The sequence below is a fragment of the Girardinichthys multiradiatus genome, chromosome 2 (assembly GCF_021462225.1).
Source record: "Girardinichthys multiradiatus isolate DD_20200921_A chromosome 2, DD_fGirMul_XY1, whole genome shotgun sequence".
Classification (NCBI taxonomy): Eukaryota; Metazoa; Chordata; class Actinopteri; order Cyprinodontiformes; family Goodeidae; genus Girardinichthys; species Girardinichthys multiradiatus.
Genome location: NC_061795.1, coordinates 43,542,411 through 43,562,864, shown reverse-complemented (window position 1 = coordinate 43,562,864; position 20,454 = coordinate 43,542,411). Strand labels below are relative to the sequence as shown.

Genomic DNA, 20,454 nt, shown 5'->3' with positions numbered 1-20,454 from the left:
GCACTAACCATTCTGTCTATTTGCTGGAATGTTTCAAGTGGGCGGGGCGTCAGCTTCACGCAGCTGGGGAACCATATTTGATGGGGAAACGTGAATCTACGTAACACCAGAAAGGGGGGACAGCGCAGTTTATGTCTCTTCAAACTGGATCCAAGGGTGTCATAAGATCATGCGATCATATGCACAAGTTGAGTACTGATGAATTACTGTTCAAAGAATCCGGTATTCATCCATAAAAGGGAGATTAAGGTATAAACATTGCTTTACTTTCTCTCTGAGGCCTGCAGAAGCAAACTGTGCTCCAGAGTTCCCTGCAGAGACGCTGTCTCTACAAGCCGAGTCTGAAGGAAGGACAACAGGAGCCGCATCACCGTGGTTACGGTAACGTGCAGTGTGGTCAGCGGACAGAACGAGCCGTCTTCCAGCCACTGCTCCAGAGGTTAGCTGAAAGCTAACCCTTTGTTCACAGAGCAGCCGCAGCTTCAACCCCCCCAACAGCTACGGAGGTTAACTGTTTGTTGACTGTGGACGTTTCTTCAAACTTTGTCGTCGCCCGGACAACTCCTCAACACGTTCATACAAGGTTTGATGTTTGGGCAGAATAATAGAGAAGGATTTAGATTGAAATGATCTAAATGTTTTTCATTTCATGAAGTTTGGTTTTGTTTGTGTTGAACTCAGCTAACTTGGTGCTAGCAGACTATCTGCAGCATACGTGCTCAGTTTTGTGTTCTGTGTATGTTTTTAAAGTTAAGACAAACTTTATTTAAAGGGTGATTTTAAACAGAAGATTGATCATAACGCGCCGTCCACGCTTATGCGTTTTAACCCTTTTATTAACGGTAATTTAAAGGTGTGTGTTTGATTCTGGTGCTAAGCTATTAGCTTCTTTGTTAGCTTCAACTGCTAACAGCTAAGGACATGTGCTTGTTGCTAAAGAATATTTACCCAGAAAGGTTTAGTTTTCAATCCAGTAAATAATGTGTCCCTAACATTATTTTACTAAACTTGATAACTAAGTAAACACCATTAAGTCCAATTTCTCCAGAAAGATTTGGCTCTTTTCCAAAATATTCCCTTAAATATTTTACCATTTCCCTTAACAATATTTCTTTAAAAATTATGTTAATAAATAAAGGCAGCTAATGAGACCCTGTTGAGAATTAGTCATCCAGAAGGTTGGTTTTATTCAGCAAATCATTCTTTAAAACATTATTTTATTAAAATAATATTTTATCTGATCTTGCATTATGAATGGTTGTTTAAAGGTTTACCAATTATTGCCTAAGTTGGTTCCAAGACTAACTTAACTTCATTTCCAGATTCGTCAAGATAATCCTTGGTTCTCAAACATAAACATTGCATGGTAATGTTGCATCACTCTTTTGGTCATGATTTCCAATCATCTTTAATCAACTTGTTTATATTGTACATAGCCCATTAGTCTTCATTATTCTTTAATTCTGCTTGGTAGTTTAGTTGGATTGTTTTAGCATAGTAAAGAGTTTGTTGATTGAAATACAGGTCCTTCTCAAAATATTAGCATATTGTGATAAAGTTCATTATTTTCCATAATGTCATGATGAAAATTTAACATTCATATATTTTAGATTCATTGCACACTAACTGAAATATTTCAGGTCTTTTATTGTCTTAATACGGATGATTTTGGCATACAGCTCATGAAAACCCAAAATTACTGTCTCACAAAATTAGCATATTTCATCCGACCAATAAAAGAAATTGTTTTTAATACAAAAAACGTCAACCTTCAAATAATCATGTACAGTTATGCACTCAATACTTGGTCGGGAATCCTTTGGCAGAAATGACTGCTTCAGTGCGGCGTGGCATGGAGGCAATCAGCCTGTGGCACTGCTGAGGTCTTATGGAGGCCCAGGATGCTTCGATAGCGGCCTTTAGCTCATCCAGAGTGTTGGGTCTTGAGTCTCTCAACGTTCTCTTCACAATATCCCACAGATTCTCTATGGGGTTCAGGTCAGGAGAGTTGGCAGGCCAATTGAGCACAGTGATACCATGGTCAGTAAACCATTTACCAGTGGTTTTGGCACTGTGAGCAGGTGCCAGGTCGTGCTGAAAAATGAAATCTTCATCTCCATAAAGCTTTTCAGCAGATGGAAGCATGAAGTGCTCCAAAATCTCCTGATAGCTAGCTGCATTGACCCTGCCCTTGATAAAACACAGTGGACCAACACCAGCAGCTGACACGGCACCCCAGACCATCACTGACTGTGGGTACTTGACACTGGACTTCTGGCATTTTGGCATTTCCTTCTCCCCAGTCTTCCTCCAGACTCTGGCACCTTGATTTCCGAATGACATGCAGAATTTGCTTTCATCCGAAAAAAGTACTTTGGACCACTGAGCAACAGTCCAGTGCTGCTTCTCTGTAGCCCAGGTCAGGCGCTTCTGCTGCTGTTTCTGGTTCAAAAGTGGCTTGACCTGGGGAATGCGGCACCTGTAGCCCATTTCCTGCACACGCCTGTGCACGGTGGCTCTGGATGTTTCTACTCCAGACTCAGTCCACTGCTTCCGCAGGTCCCCCAAGGTCTGGAATCGGCCGTTCTCCACAATCTTCCTCAGGGTCCGGTCACCTCTTCTCGTTGTGCAGCGTTTTCTGCCACACTTTTTCCTTCCCATAGACTTCCCACTGAGGTGCCTTGATACAGCACTCTGGGAACAGCCTATTCGTTCAGAAATGTCTTTCTGTGTCTTACCCTCTTGCTTGAGGGTGTCAATAGTGGCCTTCTGGACAGCAGTCAGGTCGGCAGTCTTACCCATGATTGGGGTTTTGAGTGATGAACCAGGCTGGGAGTTTTAAAGGCCTCAGGAATCTTTTGCAGGTGTTTAGAGTTAACTCGTTGATTCAGATGATTAGGTTCATAGCTCGTTTAGAGACCCTTTTAATGATATGCTACTTTTGTGAGATAGGAATTTCGGGTTTTCATGAGCTGTATGCCAAAATCATCTGTATTAAGACAATAAAAGACCTGAAATATTTCAGTTGGTGTGCAATGAATCTAAAATATATGAATGTTAAATTTTCATCATTACATTATGGAAAATAATTAACTTTATCACAATATGCTAATATTTTGAGAAGGACCTGTATGTTTGACTTTGATTTGACTTATTTTTGTTAATAAATTCTTGTATTTTAAGAAATTGTGTGAATTCATTCCATATATGTGCAGAGTTTATGCTGTTCAATAATGTCAGAGCTCGTCTCACATCTTTCTATTTTGTCCTAATACCACCGCCTTACTGGGCTGGTATTCACAGGACAACCCTTAACAGACGGAAGTATTATTTGATAAAATATTAATATTAATTATTAAATAATATTCTCAGATTCATAATCACAACAGCCGCTATTAACACGATAGTCCACTTATCATTCAGAATCGTTTGATATGTCAAATGTCAGCAGCTTTAACGGTCGAAAACCAAACTGATACTGAGGCTGGATGTGATCTCAGTTTGCAGGGCGAAGAAAAAAGAACTAAATCCTATGCAGTCCTGTACAATGCCGGGCATCTGGTCACCCTAGCAACCAGCTCCACCCAAAGTTCAGAACATCTGTTGACCAATCAGCTGTTTCTGCTCATATGAAGCAGGAAGGAGCACAGCACCACGACAAACCTCTTTCCTTAAAACTGGATCTAACTCCACCAGAATGGTGTCTGTACTGGGCTTTTTAAACCAGTGGGGCCTCAGAACTGAACCGTACAGTAACAGGGTCATGATCTCGTCATCTGTTCCAGTCTTATTTTCCTCGAAGGTTACTGGACTCGATTGGGTTTTAACATTAATGGGAAATGACTGGTATATGTCTCTTGTTTGTCACCAGAACCGGTTCCATGCTCAGCTCTTTGACTTAGTGACTGTTCTGTTATTTGAGATCCTGGTGGTGGCACTGATCTGTTTGAACATGGTGGAGATGATGATGGAAACAGATGATCAGTCTATGCAGACAGACATGAAAATGTTCTGGTCCCACTTCGTCGTCATCATATTCTTCTGCATCGAGTTCTTCCTGAAGATCATTGCATTCAGGCGGCTCTACTTCAGCTATGGCCTGAACATCCTGGACTTTGTAATCCTCATATTTATGATCATAGGTGAGTGGTCAGCAGGGGGAGGGATCTTCTCAGTTTAAAGACCTCTAACCTGCAGTCAGGGAGTTTTTAAAATGTGGCGTTATATGTCTGACCATCTCCAGCGCTGTTTAAAGCAGAGTTACTACCATTGATTAGCTGCTGTCAGTCCTGTACTTCCTGAAACTGCAGAAAATCTGGAGATGGTGATTCAAATTTGTAGGAGTTATGGAAATTTAACGCAGCACTTTGCACATTCAGCCTAAACTTTACACACTGTAGGTCATCTACAAGGATACTTTATTGTGATGATTTATTTTGCTGGAAGATCTGTGATTGTGAGCTACCCATGAAAGATATGAAACCATGAAAGAGCCTTTGGTCTGAAAAATCACCTAGAATCACCGTCTAGGTTGGACTCCTGCTAGCTCAAGTCTAACCTCTGAAGGAGCCTAAAAAGCATTTGTGTTGCAAGGTGTAAGCTGAAGCAAATGGTAACAATGATTGTCTTCAAAACTTTATCTTGGGTAAATCATTTTATATTCCTGTTTGAATTTAATTACTTTCTGTTCACGACTTGTAAAACGAGCAAATGTCATATTCTACTTGTTCCACCTTAAAAAGTGACATGATTTGCAGTGATAATAAGGCTCAAATGCTTTCCATTAAAAACATAAACGATGGAAGACGGCAAGAAAATACAAATAGATGTTGCTTTATGCCTTATGTGATGTCACCAGAGACACGAAAGCTGTTCGTCGGTCGGATAGATCTTATCTTGATTATATGATTTTCAAAAAAATAGCAAAAGAAACGGAAAAACTGGTCATGACGTCTTGTTTTATAGGTGACAAACTATATTTAAAGTAAGTTTGACTGAAGTCCGGTTGCAAGCTTTAAAAATCATGAACCAAGGCTCTGCTGAAAAAGTTGAAACTATTGTAAAGTGCCTCAAAATGTATGCCTGAAATTATAAGCAGGTTTATCTGAAAATCTAGTACATTGCTTTGAGGTATTATCAAAAAATGCTTTACAAGGCAAAGCAGGTGAACTGTGCTGTATTTCCAGATTTTATTAACTGAGCTTGAACATGTCTGCTCTGATGGGTGGATTACTGCCTGACAATGCACATTTTGCTTAAGGGAAAACAAATTAATAATTTTTTAATTTTAGAAAGAAAATAAAGAAATAAAAATTGATTATATAAACAAATCTGCAAAAAACAAGAACAATTTAACAATTTAAGCATATAAGGTTTATCAGTTGACCTTTTTCAGTTCCAATTCAACTAAATTAAATCTTTCAAAAGTTGGAGCCCATAACAGCAAACCTTTGGAGATTTAAGAAACCACAGTTCCCACCAACTCAGCAGGTATGAATGACTCTTCATAAAAAGGTTCTTTTTGTTTCAAGGGATTTCACAGAAAAATGAAAGTATCAGAAGAAAACTGGCCTATAAAGAGGTCAAAACAAATATTAAACATCAATTTGGTTGTACAACACAGATTTAAATGAACAAATGTTTGGCATTTGTTTCTTAGCGGTAGCTTCAGCTACAGCAATCAGGGTTGTCTAACATCATTTGTTGTCTGATGTGCTACAGAAGTATTTCGTCAGCTCGACTCTCATCCCAGTGCTTCGGTTGGCTCGTATCATCAGAGTCCTTCCATTTTTCCAGTGGGCCAGTGGGACACGGATGCTGCTCGTTGGCTTCATGATGTCTCTTCCTGCCCTCCTCAACATCAGCCTCCTCTTCTTCCTTGTGTTGTACACCTATTCTTTTGTTGGGATGCGTACCTTCGGAAATGTGAAGAAGGATTGGATGATATGATCAACTTTGAGACATTTGGGAACAGCACGATAAGTATGATTTTCGTCAGCACTTCCTCTGGATAGGATCTTCTGCTGCGATCCATCATGAAAACGCCTCCAGATTGTGATCTAGGCACACTTGACTCACCTTCGGACTGTGGCAGCCCATCAGCAGGCATCATCTTTTTCTCCTCCTACATCCTGCTGTACCTCCTGCTGGTGGTCCACTTCTTCTTTACTGTCATCCTAGAGAGCTTCAATAGCAGGGAACCTGAGGGCACCGACCTCCTGCAGATGTTTTACAACACCTGGAGAAAGTTTGATCCAGAAGCCTCACAGGTCATACAGTACAGGTGAGTTTCTTTGATGTTACTGAGAAAAAACCATGTCCTGGAATCACACGGGCCCTGATGGTCTTTAGTGGACCCTAATGGACTTTATTGTTTTACACAGTGAGCTGTCGGATTTTTGCGATGCGCTCCAGGATCCGCTGAGGATACCCAAACCAAACAGGATACGATTGATCCACATGGATCTGCCTCTGCTTCCTGGAGACCAGATCTGCTGCCTGGATGTCCTGTGAGCACTCATGGCACAGATAACACCACTGGACCTAACCTAATTCTTTCTGTTATTGTTATTATTATTATTATTGTTATATTTACATTCTTCTTCATATTATTATTATTATGGTTTGTGTAGGCATTTGGTGAATCGGGACAGACGAAAACTCTTAAAGCCAGGCTGGAGGAAAGGTTCACCACAATCAAACCAGTCAAGGTTCAATTCTATTCTATTCTATTGAAAACATATTTAGATATTATATTTTAGATTTAGTGTGACTGTTGACTGTAACAATTTTGAACATATTCCTCCTACTGATCCACAGTTTCAGTTAACATCACTGAAAACCCAAGAAGACATAAAAACTAAAGACCTCAAGTTTTTTTCTGTAAAATGTAATAAAAAAAGAGAAATTCTGGTGAGCAACATTTATTCTCTCCTAAAATTACATACAACATATCGCATCAGGTGCTTTTTATTAGAACATCCTTACTCAGCATTTGTAAGGAGGTTTGCCCTGTTCAAGCATTAAACATTTGATTTTAGTGTTTCTGGCCTTCAGAATGAAAACTGTAGGAACTAATGATTCTGGTATAGGATTTAAAGAGGTCTCAAGAGAATTTGGAGTCAGCCGTTCCATTGTATGGGAAATGGTCTGCAAGGGGAGGATATTCAGAGCAACTGCTAACGTGCCGAAGTCTGGCTGTCCAAGCAATTTCACCTTGAAAGCAGACTTCAAGATGCTAAAAGAAGACTCCAAAAACCATAAATGTCATCATGGGACATACAGCAAGCCCTTCCCTGTGATGGACCGGTGACTTGTCCAGGGCGTACCCCGCCTCTCGCCCAATGATCACTGGAGGTGGGCACCCGCCCACCCACAACTCTACGAGTATCAGTGAGTATAGACTACGGATGGATGGAAATCCACTCGGTTTAAATGTTCCACTAGTTTAAGTTGAGCTTCCAGTAATTACAGATGTTTCCAAGGATGATTCTGGAAAATCAGTTGGAAATGTTAATAGGTCCAATTTAAATCAATTTCATCACACAACAGTCAACTTTACAATCAGTCCAGTAACACGGGGTTCAGGTCCATCCAAATAAAACACTATTTCATACAGTCTTATTCAAACAGTTGAAAGTTTTCTACCTAGGGAAGGTTGCATTGATTCATTCATTCCTAAGCAAGCATGTGGTGACAGTGGAGATAAACAACTACTTTTCATTAGGAGCTCAGCTCAGATGGCTTAGTTTATCCTGAGCTATTTGAGCTATCTGAGGTCTATCTCAGACCTATCTCAGGTATAACCAGAGATAGGTCTGAGATAGACCTCAGGTTATTCTGGGGATACCCTGAGGTTGGAGCTCTACATCCTCTGCAGGCGGAGCCGGGGTCCCAACCTTCTTTTTTAGGAAATGGCCTCCCTGATCTGAATCCAAGCGGTGTTTTGTTATTGGACTTCTGTGCTAGTCACGGATTGTCCATAATGAACACCATGTTCAAACATAAGGGTGTCCATCAATGCACTTGGCACCAGGACACCCTAGGCAGGAGGTCAATGATCGACTTTGTTGTCGTATCATCAGACCTTCGGCCGCATGTTTTGGACACTTGGGTGAATAGAGGGGCTGAGCTGTCCGCTGATCACCACCTGGTGGTGAGTTGGATCCGCTGGGGGAGGGGAAAGCCGGACAGACTTGGCTGTCATGGGAGTTTGCCCATCCGGTCCACATGTGTTTTGTGGACCTGGAGAAAGCATTCGACTGTCCCTCGTGATGCCCTGTGGGGGGTGCTCCAGGAGTATGGAATCGGGGGCCCTTTATTAGGGGCCATCCAGTCTCTCTACAAGCGGAGCAGGAGTTTGGTTTGCATTGCCGGCACTAAGTTGGACCTGTTCCCGGTGCATGTTGGACTCCGGCAGGGCTGCCCTTTGTCACCGGTCCTGTTCATAACTTTTATGGACAGGATTTCTAGACGCAGCCAAGGGCCGGAGGGGGTCTGGTTCGGGGACCAGAGGATTTCGTCTCTTCTTTTTGCAGATGACGTGGTCCTGCTGGCCCCCTCTAGCCAAGACCTACAGCATGCACTGTGGCGGTTTGTAGCCGAGTGTGAAGCGGCAGGGATGAAAATCAGCTCCTCTAAGTCCGAGGCCATGGTTCTCGACTGGAAAAGGGTGGCTTGTCCTCTTCAGGTTGGAGGGGAGTTCCTGCCTCAAGTGGAGGAGTTTAAGTATCTTGGGGTCTTGTTCACGAGTGAGGAAAGAATAGAGCGGGAGATCGACAGACGGATCGGTGCGGCTGCTGCAGTAATGGGGACGCTGTGCCGGTCCGTTGTGGTGAAGAGAGAGTTGAGCCGAAAAGCGAAGCTCTCAATTTACCGGTCGGTCTACGTTCCTACCCTCACCTATGACCATGAACTTTGGGTCATGACCGAAAGAACGAGATCCCGGATACAAGCGGCTGAAATGAGCTTCCTCCGTAGGGTGGCCGGGCACTCCCTTAGAGATAGGATGAGGAGCTCGGCCATCTGGGAGGAGCTCGGAGTAGAGCCGCTGCTCCTCCACATCAAGAGAAGCCAGTTGAGGTGGCTCGGACATCTATACCGGATGCCTCCTGGACCCCTTCCTCGGGAGGTGTTCCAGGCACGTCCCACCGGGAGGACGGCCCAGGGGACGGCCCAGGACACGCTGGAGGGACTATGTCTCTCGGCTGGCCTGGGAACGCCTTGGGCTCTCCCCGGAGGAACTGGAGGAGGTGTCTGAGTACGAATTGTAAGTTTAGTCTTAAAAGTCGACAGGATGTCTGCCTCTCGGACAAAAACTGGAAGCTGGTTCCACAAGAGACGATCATGGTGACTAAAAGATCTGAATCCCAGGAGACTCCAGCGACAATGAGAGCAAAGATCTCTGCTCTGGACAATTTTCCTGTTCTTCCTGTAGGTTTTTCAGAAATTCTGCTGCTGCCTTCTTGAATTTGGGATTTCATTGCACTACAAACCATGACAGAATCACCATTATCTAAAAAAAACAAATCAGAAATTAGGCTGATGAACTTTGCTCTGTGAAGCAAAAAAAAAAAAAAACCAAGCTATCTTTAACTTTCAGGCAGTAAATTAAAATCAACAATTCAACATAATGATAATGTGGGTTGAATGATGTTGAAATACAGTTTTCTATCAACATCAGGTTCAGCTTTGAGTTTCATTACCGAAAAACCAGGTCTGAGGAGTCAGCAGACTTTAAAATAAAACTTTTTATTGACATAGTGCAATTTACATTTCAGTGATTTTAATAGTAGGAGTCCATGATGCGCCTCATGCTCATGAACCTCATGTTTCCCATGTTCATGAAGCTCCTGTACTCTCCAGGCCTCATATACATCATCCTGCCTCTGTAGTGGGGTTGCTCGTACATCAGCCAGTGTCCGTCCATCACGTGAGACGACATGCAGTTGGACATGCGGTAACGATCCATGATGTTGTCGCAATCGTCCATCATCTCGTACATCTGGCCTCCGAAGTTCTCCCTCTCGTAGATCCTCATCCTGTAGGAGCCGCGGTACTAGAAGATACCAATAATCAATCAGTCATTTGATCTCTGAACAACTTTCAGCTCCACATCAGAAAGTAGCATAGGCTGCTGATGAATCCTGTACAGCTTACTGGTTACCACGGAGATGCTGCGTGCTGTAATGTGAGTGGTTACCATGGAGGTGATGTAATACTGTATCATCTCCTGTCCTAATGTGACAGGAGATGATATGGCGCTGTAATGTGAACAACTGATTATTTTGGGGATGATGGCTGCTGGCGCTGTAACCTGGTTACCACGGAGAAGATGTGATGTGGTATTGTAACTTGCTGGTTACCATGGAAATGCTGGCTGCTGTTTTGTGACTGGTATGAGGCATGGAAAGGTTATGGCACTGTCGTGACTGGAGATGATATGGAGATGTATTGTATTGTATTGGTTACCATGAAGACAATATACTGTTGTAATGTGACTGGTTACCATGGGGATGGTGTAGTGCTTTAAAATGGCTGGTTACCATGGGGATCATGCGGCAGGACCTGATGCAGTCGCTCATTCCCATCATGCTCATGTAGTCAGCGTACTCGCCCCTCCTCATGAAGTACTGGTTACCCATGTAGTTGGTGCGGTCGTAGACCATGAAGCAGCCTCTCTCCACCCTGCAGGAGTGACACCTGCTCAGGTAGGAGGACATGTCAGCACAGTCGCTGCTGCACTGGTAGGAACGTCCCTGGAAGTTCCTGTCCTCGTAGAAAACGATCTGAAGGGGAAAAGACCAAAAACTCTGAACATGTTAGGTTTCCTTTTTATTTGATGATGATGAAGATGATCACCTAGTAATAAATCAAAGATGGTTTTGTTTGTTAGGATGTTAGCTTAAGGACTCTCACCTGCTGCTGTGCAAAGGTAACATCCCTTCTTTTTACAGCCTATAACATAAACTCATGAATTAATGTTTTCGTTATACTTAATATAAACACAGATAGGGGGATGTTATCTGTCTTGGGCAGGCAGTTGTCACAGTTAAAACTGTTGTGTTTGCGCTTTAGACAGACGAGCTGCCAGATCTCACCCTGCTCATCATGTTCATGTTGCTGGACGTCATGTTGCTTGTCAGGTTGCTCAGCTGCTTGCTGCTGGAGGTCCTGTCCTGGGAGAGTGAGTGCTACCTGTGGAGCAACTGCTGGTCTTTATAGCACCTGAGCAGCCTAAGCCTTTTGTTGAAACAGCCTGAGCCAGCAGCGTGTCATAAAGAGACGCTCAGCGTTCGGCATTTCTCTTAGAAACTACAGACAAAAAGCTATGAACAACAGCTGTGTGTTTCCTTCACTCCACTGTGGACACCACACTTTCTGGAAAAAAAAAACCCTGAAGACAATAATACTGAGATTATTACACATATTTTAATATTTGCCCCCCAACACCTGAAGTCAAATGATTCAGTAAAGTAAATTTTCACTTCATTTGCTGTTTTAGCTTAAGATAAAATGTTTCATAATTCCACATGAATAAACTGTATTTTAAATTCATTATTTTTGTTGTTTTTAGAAAGATATATGAAGAGGTGGGTGAATACGTCACATGCAGGTGGGTTATCAAAGCAATTTTGAGTCAAAACTGTGAAAACAAAGTTGGTTTATTAAAAACAAGGTTGATTTAAAGTGAAACTTTAGTAAAATTGCTCAGGTATAAAAACGTGGACATTGCACAAGGGCTGTCTCTCCATTCAACTCAGTTTACTCACTAAGACACACACAACATCCCAGAGAAAGAGCGACAATCATTCAGTGCATAAATGTTTTATACAATAGACTACATCAAACTAAAATACAATGATTGATTTATAGAAGGCGGGGGGTGGAACCAGTGAGTGAGATGACGGCTCACCACCATCTCAGGCTGTCCTGCTAATCAGTCCATTTTCTTCTTTCTGTCCAGATAGTTTATTCAGATAGTTTGTTTTCATGTGAGGCTCAGAGCTTCTCAGCTTTAACCCAATACAATAATTGGAATGATAGTAGCTCTGATATTGATTTTGGAAAAACAAAATTCAAAGATGGACAGGAACACATGAGTGAGGGGCTCAAACTGGAAATCAGACTCCAAACGAATGTAGGAGTGCCGGTTCTTCACATCACTGGTCTGTTTAAACCACTTTTCATTTTTTAAGTTAGTATTTAGGCTCATCTTGACCCAGACTCCCTGAAAGAAGAGAAGCAGTATCTCAATAAGATCCTCCTGGCTAACAAAAAACGTAATTAACGCATTAATAACAATAATATATAATAATTGTTAATATTGTAATATGTTATTATATCATTTTTGCACATTCTAAAAGGACATTTGAATGACCCATCTAAGATGGTGTTGCATGATTAAGCCACATCAAAGGAAGGTTCATAAACCCACCAGGTTTTCAACCGATCCAAAATCAGTATGAAAAATGAATTCTTTGCTTATCCACTAAGTTATCTCTATCAACGGTTTAAAGAAAAATCAGAAAATATCTGTGCATTTCTTAGCATTAACATGTTTTTTGGGTCAAATAAATATAATTACACTTCAGTTAAGACTATGCTAGGAACCAGTTGTAGCAACAGTTTGACCAGCAGCAGCTAATGATGGCTATGGATAAAAACAAGCTATCACACTAACTCTACTCTTACTACTAAAAGTGATGTTTTTGAGTAGAGAATTGAACTTTGAAATTATTTTTATATTAACGTGGTGGAGGGGTTTTAGTGCTCGAATGATCCTAGAGGCTATGTTGTCTGGGGCTTAAATGCCCCTGGTAGGGTCTCCCATGGCAAACAGGCTCTGGGTGATGGCTCAGAGCCTTCATGAGGTCCACAAAAATCAAAGCACTTGGCGTTGCCCGGTTTGTTGGAACCGGGGTCCCACTCTGGAGCCAGGCCTGGGGTCGGGGCTTGTCGGAGAGCGCCTGGTGGCTGGGTTGCTCCTCACAGGACCTGGCCGGGCCAAGCTCAAATGAGAGACGCGAGGCCATCCCCCAGTGGGCCTGCCACCTGCAGGGGGGAACCATGAGGACCGGTGCAAAGAGAATCGGGCAGCAGATGAAGGTGGAGACCTCGACGACCCGATTTCCAGATGCTAAGGCTGACTCTAGGGACATGGAATGTCACCTCGCTGGGGGGAAAAGGAGCCTGAGCTCGTGCTGTTGTGAAATATCGACTAGAAATAGTTGGGCTCACCTCCAAGCACAGTGTGGGCTCTGGAACCCAGCTCCTCGAGAGAGGCTGAACTCTCTTCTACTCTGGAGTAGTCTGCGGGGAGAGGTGGCAAGCTGGGGTGGGTTTGCTTGTTGCCCCCGAGCTCAGCTGTTGGCCGTGTTGGGGTTTACCCCAGTGGATGAGAGGGTCACATCCCTGTGCCTTTGGGTCGGGGGACAGGCCTCTGACTGTCGTTTTGGCCTATGGGCGGCAGTGCGGAGTACCCGGCCTTCTTTGGGTCTCTGTTGGGGGTGCTGCATAGTGCCCCTCCTGGGGACTCTGTTATTCTGCTGTTTGACTTCAACACCCACGTGGAAAATGACAGTGACACCTAGAGAGGCGTGATTGGGAGGTATGGCCTCCCAGATCTGAATCCGAGTGGTGTTTAATTTTTGGACTTCTGTGCTAGTCACGAATTGTCCGCAATGAACACCATGTTCAAACATAAGGGTGTTCATCAGTGGATTTGGCACCGGGACACCCTAGGCAGGACATCGACGATTGACTTTGTAGTCGTGTCTTCAGACCTTCGGCCGCATGTTTTGGACACTCGGGTGAAGAGAGGGGCTGAGCTGTCCACCGATCACCACCTGGTGGTGAGTTGGATCCACTGGAAGAGGAGAAGCCAGACAGACTTGGCAGGCCCAAGCGCATAGTAAGGGTCTGCTGGGAAAGTCTGGACACGACCATGTTCTCTGCGTCAATTGTCGATGTTGCCGCCCATAGCTGTGGCCGTGAGGTCTGTGGTGCCAGTCGCGGCAGCAATCCCCCAACCCAGTGGTGGACACCGGCAGTAAGGTATGTTGTCAAGCTTAAGAAGGAATCCTATCTGCTGTAGTTGGCTTGTGGGACTCCTGAGGGGGCTGACGGATACCATGAGGCCAAGTGTGCCGCAGCCCGGGTTGTGGCAGAGGCAAAAACTCAAGCCCGGGAGGAGTTCGGTGAAGCCATGGAGAAGGACTACTGTTTGGCCTCGAAGAGATTCTGGCAAACCGTCCGGCGCCTCAGGAGGGGGAAGAAACACTGTTTACCGTGGGGGGTGAAAGGAGTACTTCAAGGGTCTCCTCAATCCTGCTGTCACGCAATCCCTGGTGGAAGCAGAGGCTGGGGACTTAGGTGACAGGGCTTCAGGGGTGGATGAGATCCGCCCTGAGTACCTCAAGTCTCTGGATGTTGTGGGGCTGACATGGCTGACACACCTCTTCAACATCGCGTGGGGGTCGGGGACAGTGCCTCTGGACTGACAGACTGGGGTGGTGGTCTCCCTTCAGAAGAAGGGTGACCAGAGGGTGTGTTCCAACTACAGGGGATCACACTCCTCAGCCTCCCCTGATAAGGCCTACGCCAGGGTATTGGAGAGGAGAGTCTGGCCGATAGTCGAACCTCAGCTTCAGGAGGAGCAGTGTGGTTTTTGTCCCGGCCGTGGAACACTGGACCAGCTCTACACCCTCTGCAAGGTACTCGGGGGTTCATGGGAGTTTGCCCAACCGTCCATATGTGTTTTGTGCACTTGGAGAAGGCATTCGACTGTGTCCCTCATGGTGCCCTGTGGGGGGTGCTCCAGGAGAATGGATTTGGGGGCCCTATTTTAGACCTACAGCATGCACTGGGGCGGTTCGCAGCCGAACGTGAAGTGCTGGGATGAAGATCAGCTGCTCCAAGTCCAAGGCCATGGTTCTTGACTGGAAAAGGTTGGCTTGTCCTCTTCAGGTTGGAGGGGAGTTCCTGCCTCAAGTGGAGGAGTTCAAGTATCTTGGGGTCTCACTCATGAGTGAGGGAAGAATGGAGCGGGAAATCTACAGACGGATCGGTGCGGCTGCTGCAGTAATGGGGACGCTGTGCCAGTCTGTTGTGGTGAAGAGAGAGCTGAGCCGAAATGCAAAGGTCTCGATTTACCGGTCAGTCTACGTTCCTACCCTCACCTATGGCCATGAACTTTGGGTCATGACCGAAAGAATGAGATCCCGGATACAAGCGGCTGAAATGAGCTTCCTCTGTAGGGTGGCTGTGCACTCCCTTAGAGATAGGGTGAGAAATAAAGCCGCTGCTCCTCCACATCGAGAGGAGCCAGTTGAGGTCACTTGGGCATCTATACTGGATGCCTCCCTTGGGAAGTACTCCAGGCACGTCCCTCCGGGAAGAAACCCAGGGGACGACTCAGGACACACTGGAGGGACTATGTCTCTCGGCTGGCCTGGGAACACCTTGGGCTCCCCCCGGAGAAGCTGGAGGAAGTGTATGGGGGGAGGGACGTCTGGGTGTCTCTACTGAGTCTGCCGCCCCCACGGCCCAGTCCCGGATGAAGCGGAAGACGAGGACATTGATGACAACGACGACTGATTAAAGATCTAACGTTGTTTGAAGGTTTATTGGTCTCTTTGAATTATCACTCGTGTTAATCCATCCATCCATCCATTTTCTATTCCCGCTTCTTCCATACAGGATCGTGGTGGAGCTGGTGCCTATCTCCAGCGTTCTATGGGCAAGAGGTGGGGTACAGCCTGGAAAAGTCGTCAGTACATTACAGACACACAACCATGCACACCTAAGGACAATTTAGAGAGATCAGTTAATCTAACAGTCATGTCTATGGACTGTTGGAGGAAGCTGGAGTACTGGAGAGAACCTACGCATGCACAGGGATAACACGCAAATTCCATGCAGAAAGAGCCCTGGCTGGGAGTTGAACCCAGGACCTTCTTGCTGCAAGTTAATAGTGGTACCAACTGCATCACAGTGCAGCCCACCCATGTTAATCTAAGTGGAAAAGGGGAGAAAATGTAGAGGAGAAAAGTGTCTGAAGCACCCTTGATTCATCAACCTAAACACCTAATCGATCAAGCTGTCGTGGATAGAACTGGAAAAAACACCCTACATTGGCCCAGACCTGCTGTTTATTCTTAAAGAACCAACTGGAATTTTTCCACATGCGGTTCCAACTTCTGCCGTCTCTTAGCTACTAGGTAGTTCCCTTTTTCTGTTCCGATAGCAGTTCTGTCTGCCTAGAGGTCATTTAGAAAGTGGCACCTGTTGGTTCTGGCTCAGAATGTTTGATGTGTTAAAGCTTCCTCACTTTGGGTTTGGAACCAGGTTGAAGACTAAGGACAAAAAACACCCTTAAACGCAAAAACTATTTGTTCTGTATTGTGAGGACTGAAGCTGGAAGTATCCATTAAAAATGTTGAATTATGTAACATTATATATTATTTATATTGCAATATTTATTGGAGCATGTTTGTACTGAGGTGAAAGGTGTGACATGTATTATAAAATAATAAAATATAAACTTATGTGCTGGACTCTGATAATTCTTCCCAAACGCTGCAAAACATTTTTACATTCATTGGATGTAAAATTAAATCACTTTTGTGTTTTTTGCCGAAATCTGAAACCAAATTCTTATCAGAAAAACTGTAATTTAGGGGTACAATTTCAGAAACAGAATAAATATTTGCTACATGTGGTTAGGACTAAAGCAGTTTATAGTATCCATGCAGAAAACAGAACTATGTAAAAATATCTAATATTTTTCTTGCATTTTTACTGAAGCATTTTTTAAACCCTAAGGCAGGGGAGCCTGACTCCAGTTCTGAATCAAATTCAATGACTCCTTACCAAGCCTCTGCAGAACTGAATGACTGAATACTGATGAGGAAATTCAACCATTTGATTCAGATGTGTTGGAAGCCAGATGCATCTAAAGGTTGCAGGATGGGAGCTCTCCGGGACTGGACTTGGACCCCTCTGCCATAAGGCAAAAGGTGTGCCCTCCCTATAACACCAGAGTGGTCTCCCAGCAATATGGGAGAGTTAAAGGAAATTAATTAATTAATAAACCGTTCATGGGGTGTACAAAAACTCACAAATGGAAACATGCTTGCAACAAGGGCAGCAATCCAAGCAGAACCAAGGAGCATGATGAATGGAGTGTGGGGCAAGCAGCAGAGACAGAGGCAACAGTAGAAACCAGCAAAGAGACACAACCGGAGAGTGATATATACAGGTCCTTCTCAAAATATTAGCATATTGTGATAAAGTTCATTATTTTCCATAATGTAATGATGAAAATTTAATATTCATATATTTTAGATTCATTGCACACTAACTGAAATATTTCAGGTCTTTTATTGTCTTAATACGGTTGATTTTGTCATACAGCTCATAAAAACCCAAAATTCCGTGATACCATGGTCAGTAAACCATTTACCAGTGGTTTTGGCACTGTGAGCAGGTGCCTTGTCGTGCTGAAAAATGAAATCTTCATCTCCATAAAGCTTTTCAGCAGATGGAAGCATGAAGTGCTCCAAAATCTCCTGATAGCTAGCTGCATTGACCCTGCCCTTGATAAAACACAGTGGACCAACACCAGCAGCTGACACGGCACCCCAGACATCACTGACTGTGGGTACTTGACACTGGACTTCTGGCATTTTGGCATTTCCTTCTCCCCAGTCTTCCTCCAGACTCTGGCACCTTGATTTCCGAATGACATGCAGAATTTGCTTTCATCCGAAAAAAGTACTTCGGACCACTGAGCAACAGTCCAGTGCTGCTTCTCTGTAGCCCAGGTCAGGCGCTTCTGCCGCTGTTTCTGGTTCAAAGGTGGCTTGACCTGGGGAATGCGGCACCTGTAGCCCATTTCCTGCACACGCCTGTGCACGGTGGCTCTGGATGTTTCTACTCCAGACTCAGTCCACTGCTTCTGCAGGTCCCCCAAGGTCTGGAATCGGCCCTTCTCCACAATCTTCCTCAGGGTCCGGTCACCTCTTCTCGTTGTGCAGCGTTTTCTGCCACACCTTTTCCTTTGCACAGACTTCCCACAGAGGTGCCTTGATACAGCACTCTGGGAACAGCCTATTCATTCAGATATTTCTTTCTGTGTCTTACCCTCTTGCTTGAGAGTGTCAATAGTGGCCTTCTGGACAGCAGTCAGGTCGGCAGTCTTACCCATGATTGGGGTTTTGAGTGATGAACCAGGCTGGGAGTTTTAAAGGCCTCAGGAATCTTTTGCAGGTGTTTAGAGTTAACTCGTTGATTCAGATGATTAGGTTCATAGCTCGTTTAGAGACCCTTTTAATGATATGCTAATTTTGTGAGATAGGAATTTTGGGTTTTCATGAGCTGTATGCCAAAATCATCCGTATTAAGACAATAAAAGACCTGAAATATTTCAGTTAGTGTGCAATGAATCTAAAATATATGAATGTTAAATTTTCATCATTACATTATGGAAAATAATTAACTTTATCACAATATGCTAATTTTTTGAGAAGGACCTGTACAGATGGAAGAGCAGAGGAAAAAGATGGTAAGCAGGTGAGTGTAATCAGGAGATGAGGAACAGCTGAGACCAATGAAGGAAGAGCTGAGCAGGAGCAGACAAAGAGAAACACAGAGAGGAAACCTAGCAGAATCATAATAATACAATAATGTATATCAACACTAAACCAGGAGCCAAAACACAAAAAAAAGCTGAGAAAAGCACCTGACGATAATGGACACGGAACTGAAATGAAGAATATAAAACCGAAGAACCTAATATCAGCAAAGAAATGGTCAAAAAATACACATAAAGGAAATCAAAACCCCAAACACCTGGAGATTGTGACAAAAACATTATTCTAATTGAAATAAATGCACCAACTCATTTTTGTAATTGATGTCTTTAAAATTTAAAATGGATGAAGAGGATTTCTTAATGGAGTGTCGGGTTGAAATCCTCAGCTTGTTTATGGGAGACTTGCTCCAGAACAGGTAATATGGATTTAAAACGACGTATGGTATGCATTATTGAGCCCAAATGAACACCATTGTTCATTATAAAAGACAGGTGGAGGACAGCGGAGCAGCCATGACTCAACCATGTTTAAAACAGCTGATTCACTAGAGATCGAAGATACTTTATCTTCAGTCTCTGAGGGAAATTGAAGATGAAGTATCTATCAGTTGTTCCTAAGGAGAAACTACCATGTTGGATTAATTAGTCAGTCTGTCAGCTGTCAAAGCTAAACACTGTTGTCTCCTGGATTATGAGTTATTAGGTTGGTCAGAGGTTAGGACATAATCAAGTACTGCTAAGGTTTAGCATCATCATACATTACTATTTTCTGCATGTTTTTGTGTAAATGTCAGTAATGCAACTGTTCTGACTGTAAATACTGTGTTCTCCGGTTTTCAGGGATGTTTCCAGGGGTTGTTATAAATTTGTTATTGAGCATCAATAGAAAACGTTTCTTTACCAGTGAGGAATACTTTTGTGAGTTTATGTCAAATGCATTCTTTCAAAGTTAATAAGGTTGTATTGTTGCTCTTTACAATATAAAAACTGGAAGGGCGCCAGTGGAGATGTATGAGGATGATCATTTTTAACGTCCATCCAATGCAGTCATGGTCTCTGTTTAATGATCTGAGGTGATTTTGGGTTTTAAGGAACGGTCTACTCTTACCACTGTTATTTTCAGTTTCTGTCCTACTGTGATGCATGCACACATTTTATGAGTTTCTATTTGTTTTATACACACTTAGAGCAAACATTAACAGCACAAATGATTATTGTGCTTCCCTTTTCTGCAAAGGTGGAAAACAGTGAATTGATGGAGTAAAATAACATAAAAAATTATAAGATAAGAACAATAGCATGTAATAAGATGGAGTAAAAATTAGTAATAAATAACATTCAGGTAATCAAGAGGTGGCTGTTGTTCAAGTGAAAGGTATCAGACAAGATTATGGTTTCTATGTCTGTTTTTGAGAAAATTATTCAACATCACCTAAAACCAATAAATATCACCAAAACTGACAGCAGTCATATCCTACAAAACAAAAACATGGGGGACAATCTGACACCATGTAAGCTCCACTCATTTGCAACAGAAAGCCACGTGTTTGACTCACCACTTTATCAAAAGCTTGACACAGGCTTCAAAATCTGGAAAAAAAAGATATATCTCCTATCTACAGGAGCTGAGGACCACTGTGTACTGGAGGGGGTCCTTCTTCGATATTCATGATCAAATTAGCTTCAAACTGCCTCTGATGACAGAAGACTTAATGTTGCATATAACATACTTTGGTTTTGGATTGTAATCCTTCTCCAGCAAACTGGTATTTGGTGGACCTGCCAGAGGGAGGTCCATTTTAACTCCATTTTTACTGTGTGGCAGCAGACCAGAACTGAATCCAACTAAATATCATATT

General features: G+C 43.5%; 1 protein-coding gene and 1 pseudogene across 1 annotated transcript; one reads left to right on the top strand and one right to left on the bottom strand.

Annotated features, from left to right (window-relative positions):
- Positions 1–28: 28 nt before the first annotated feature.
- LOC124857887 lies at positions 29–16,547 on the top strand (annotated as a pseudogene).
- On the bottom strand, positions 9,732–11,230 carry LOC124878363 (gamma-crystallin M2-like). Its single transcript, XM_047382269.1, has 3 exons — positions 11,100–11,230; positions 10,545–10,787; positions 9,732–10,057 (listed from the first exon to the last, which is right to left on the bottom strand). The coding sequence occupies exons 1-3, from the start codon at positions 11,130–11,132 to the stop codon at positions 9,785–9,787; spliced, it is 549 nt and encodes a 182-aa protein (XP_047238225.1). The 5' UTR covers positions 11,133–11,230; the 3' UTR covers positions 9,732–9,784.
- Positions 16,548–20,454: the final 3,907 nt, after the last annotated feature.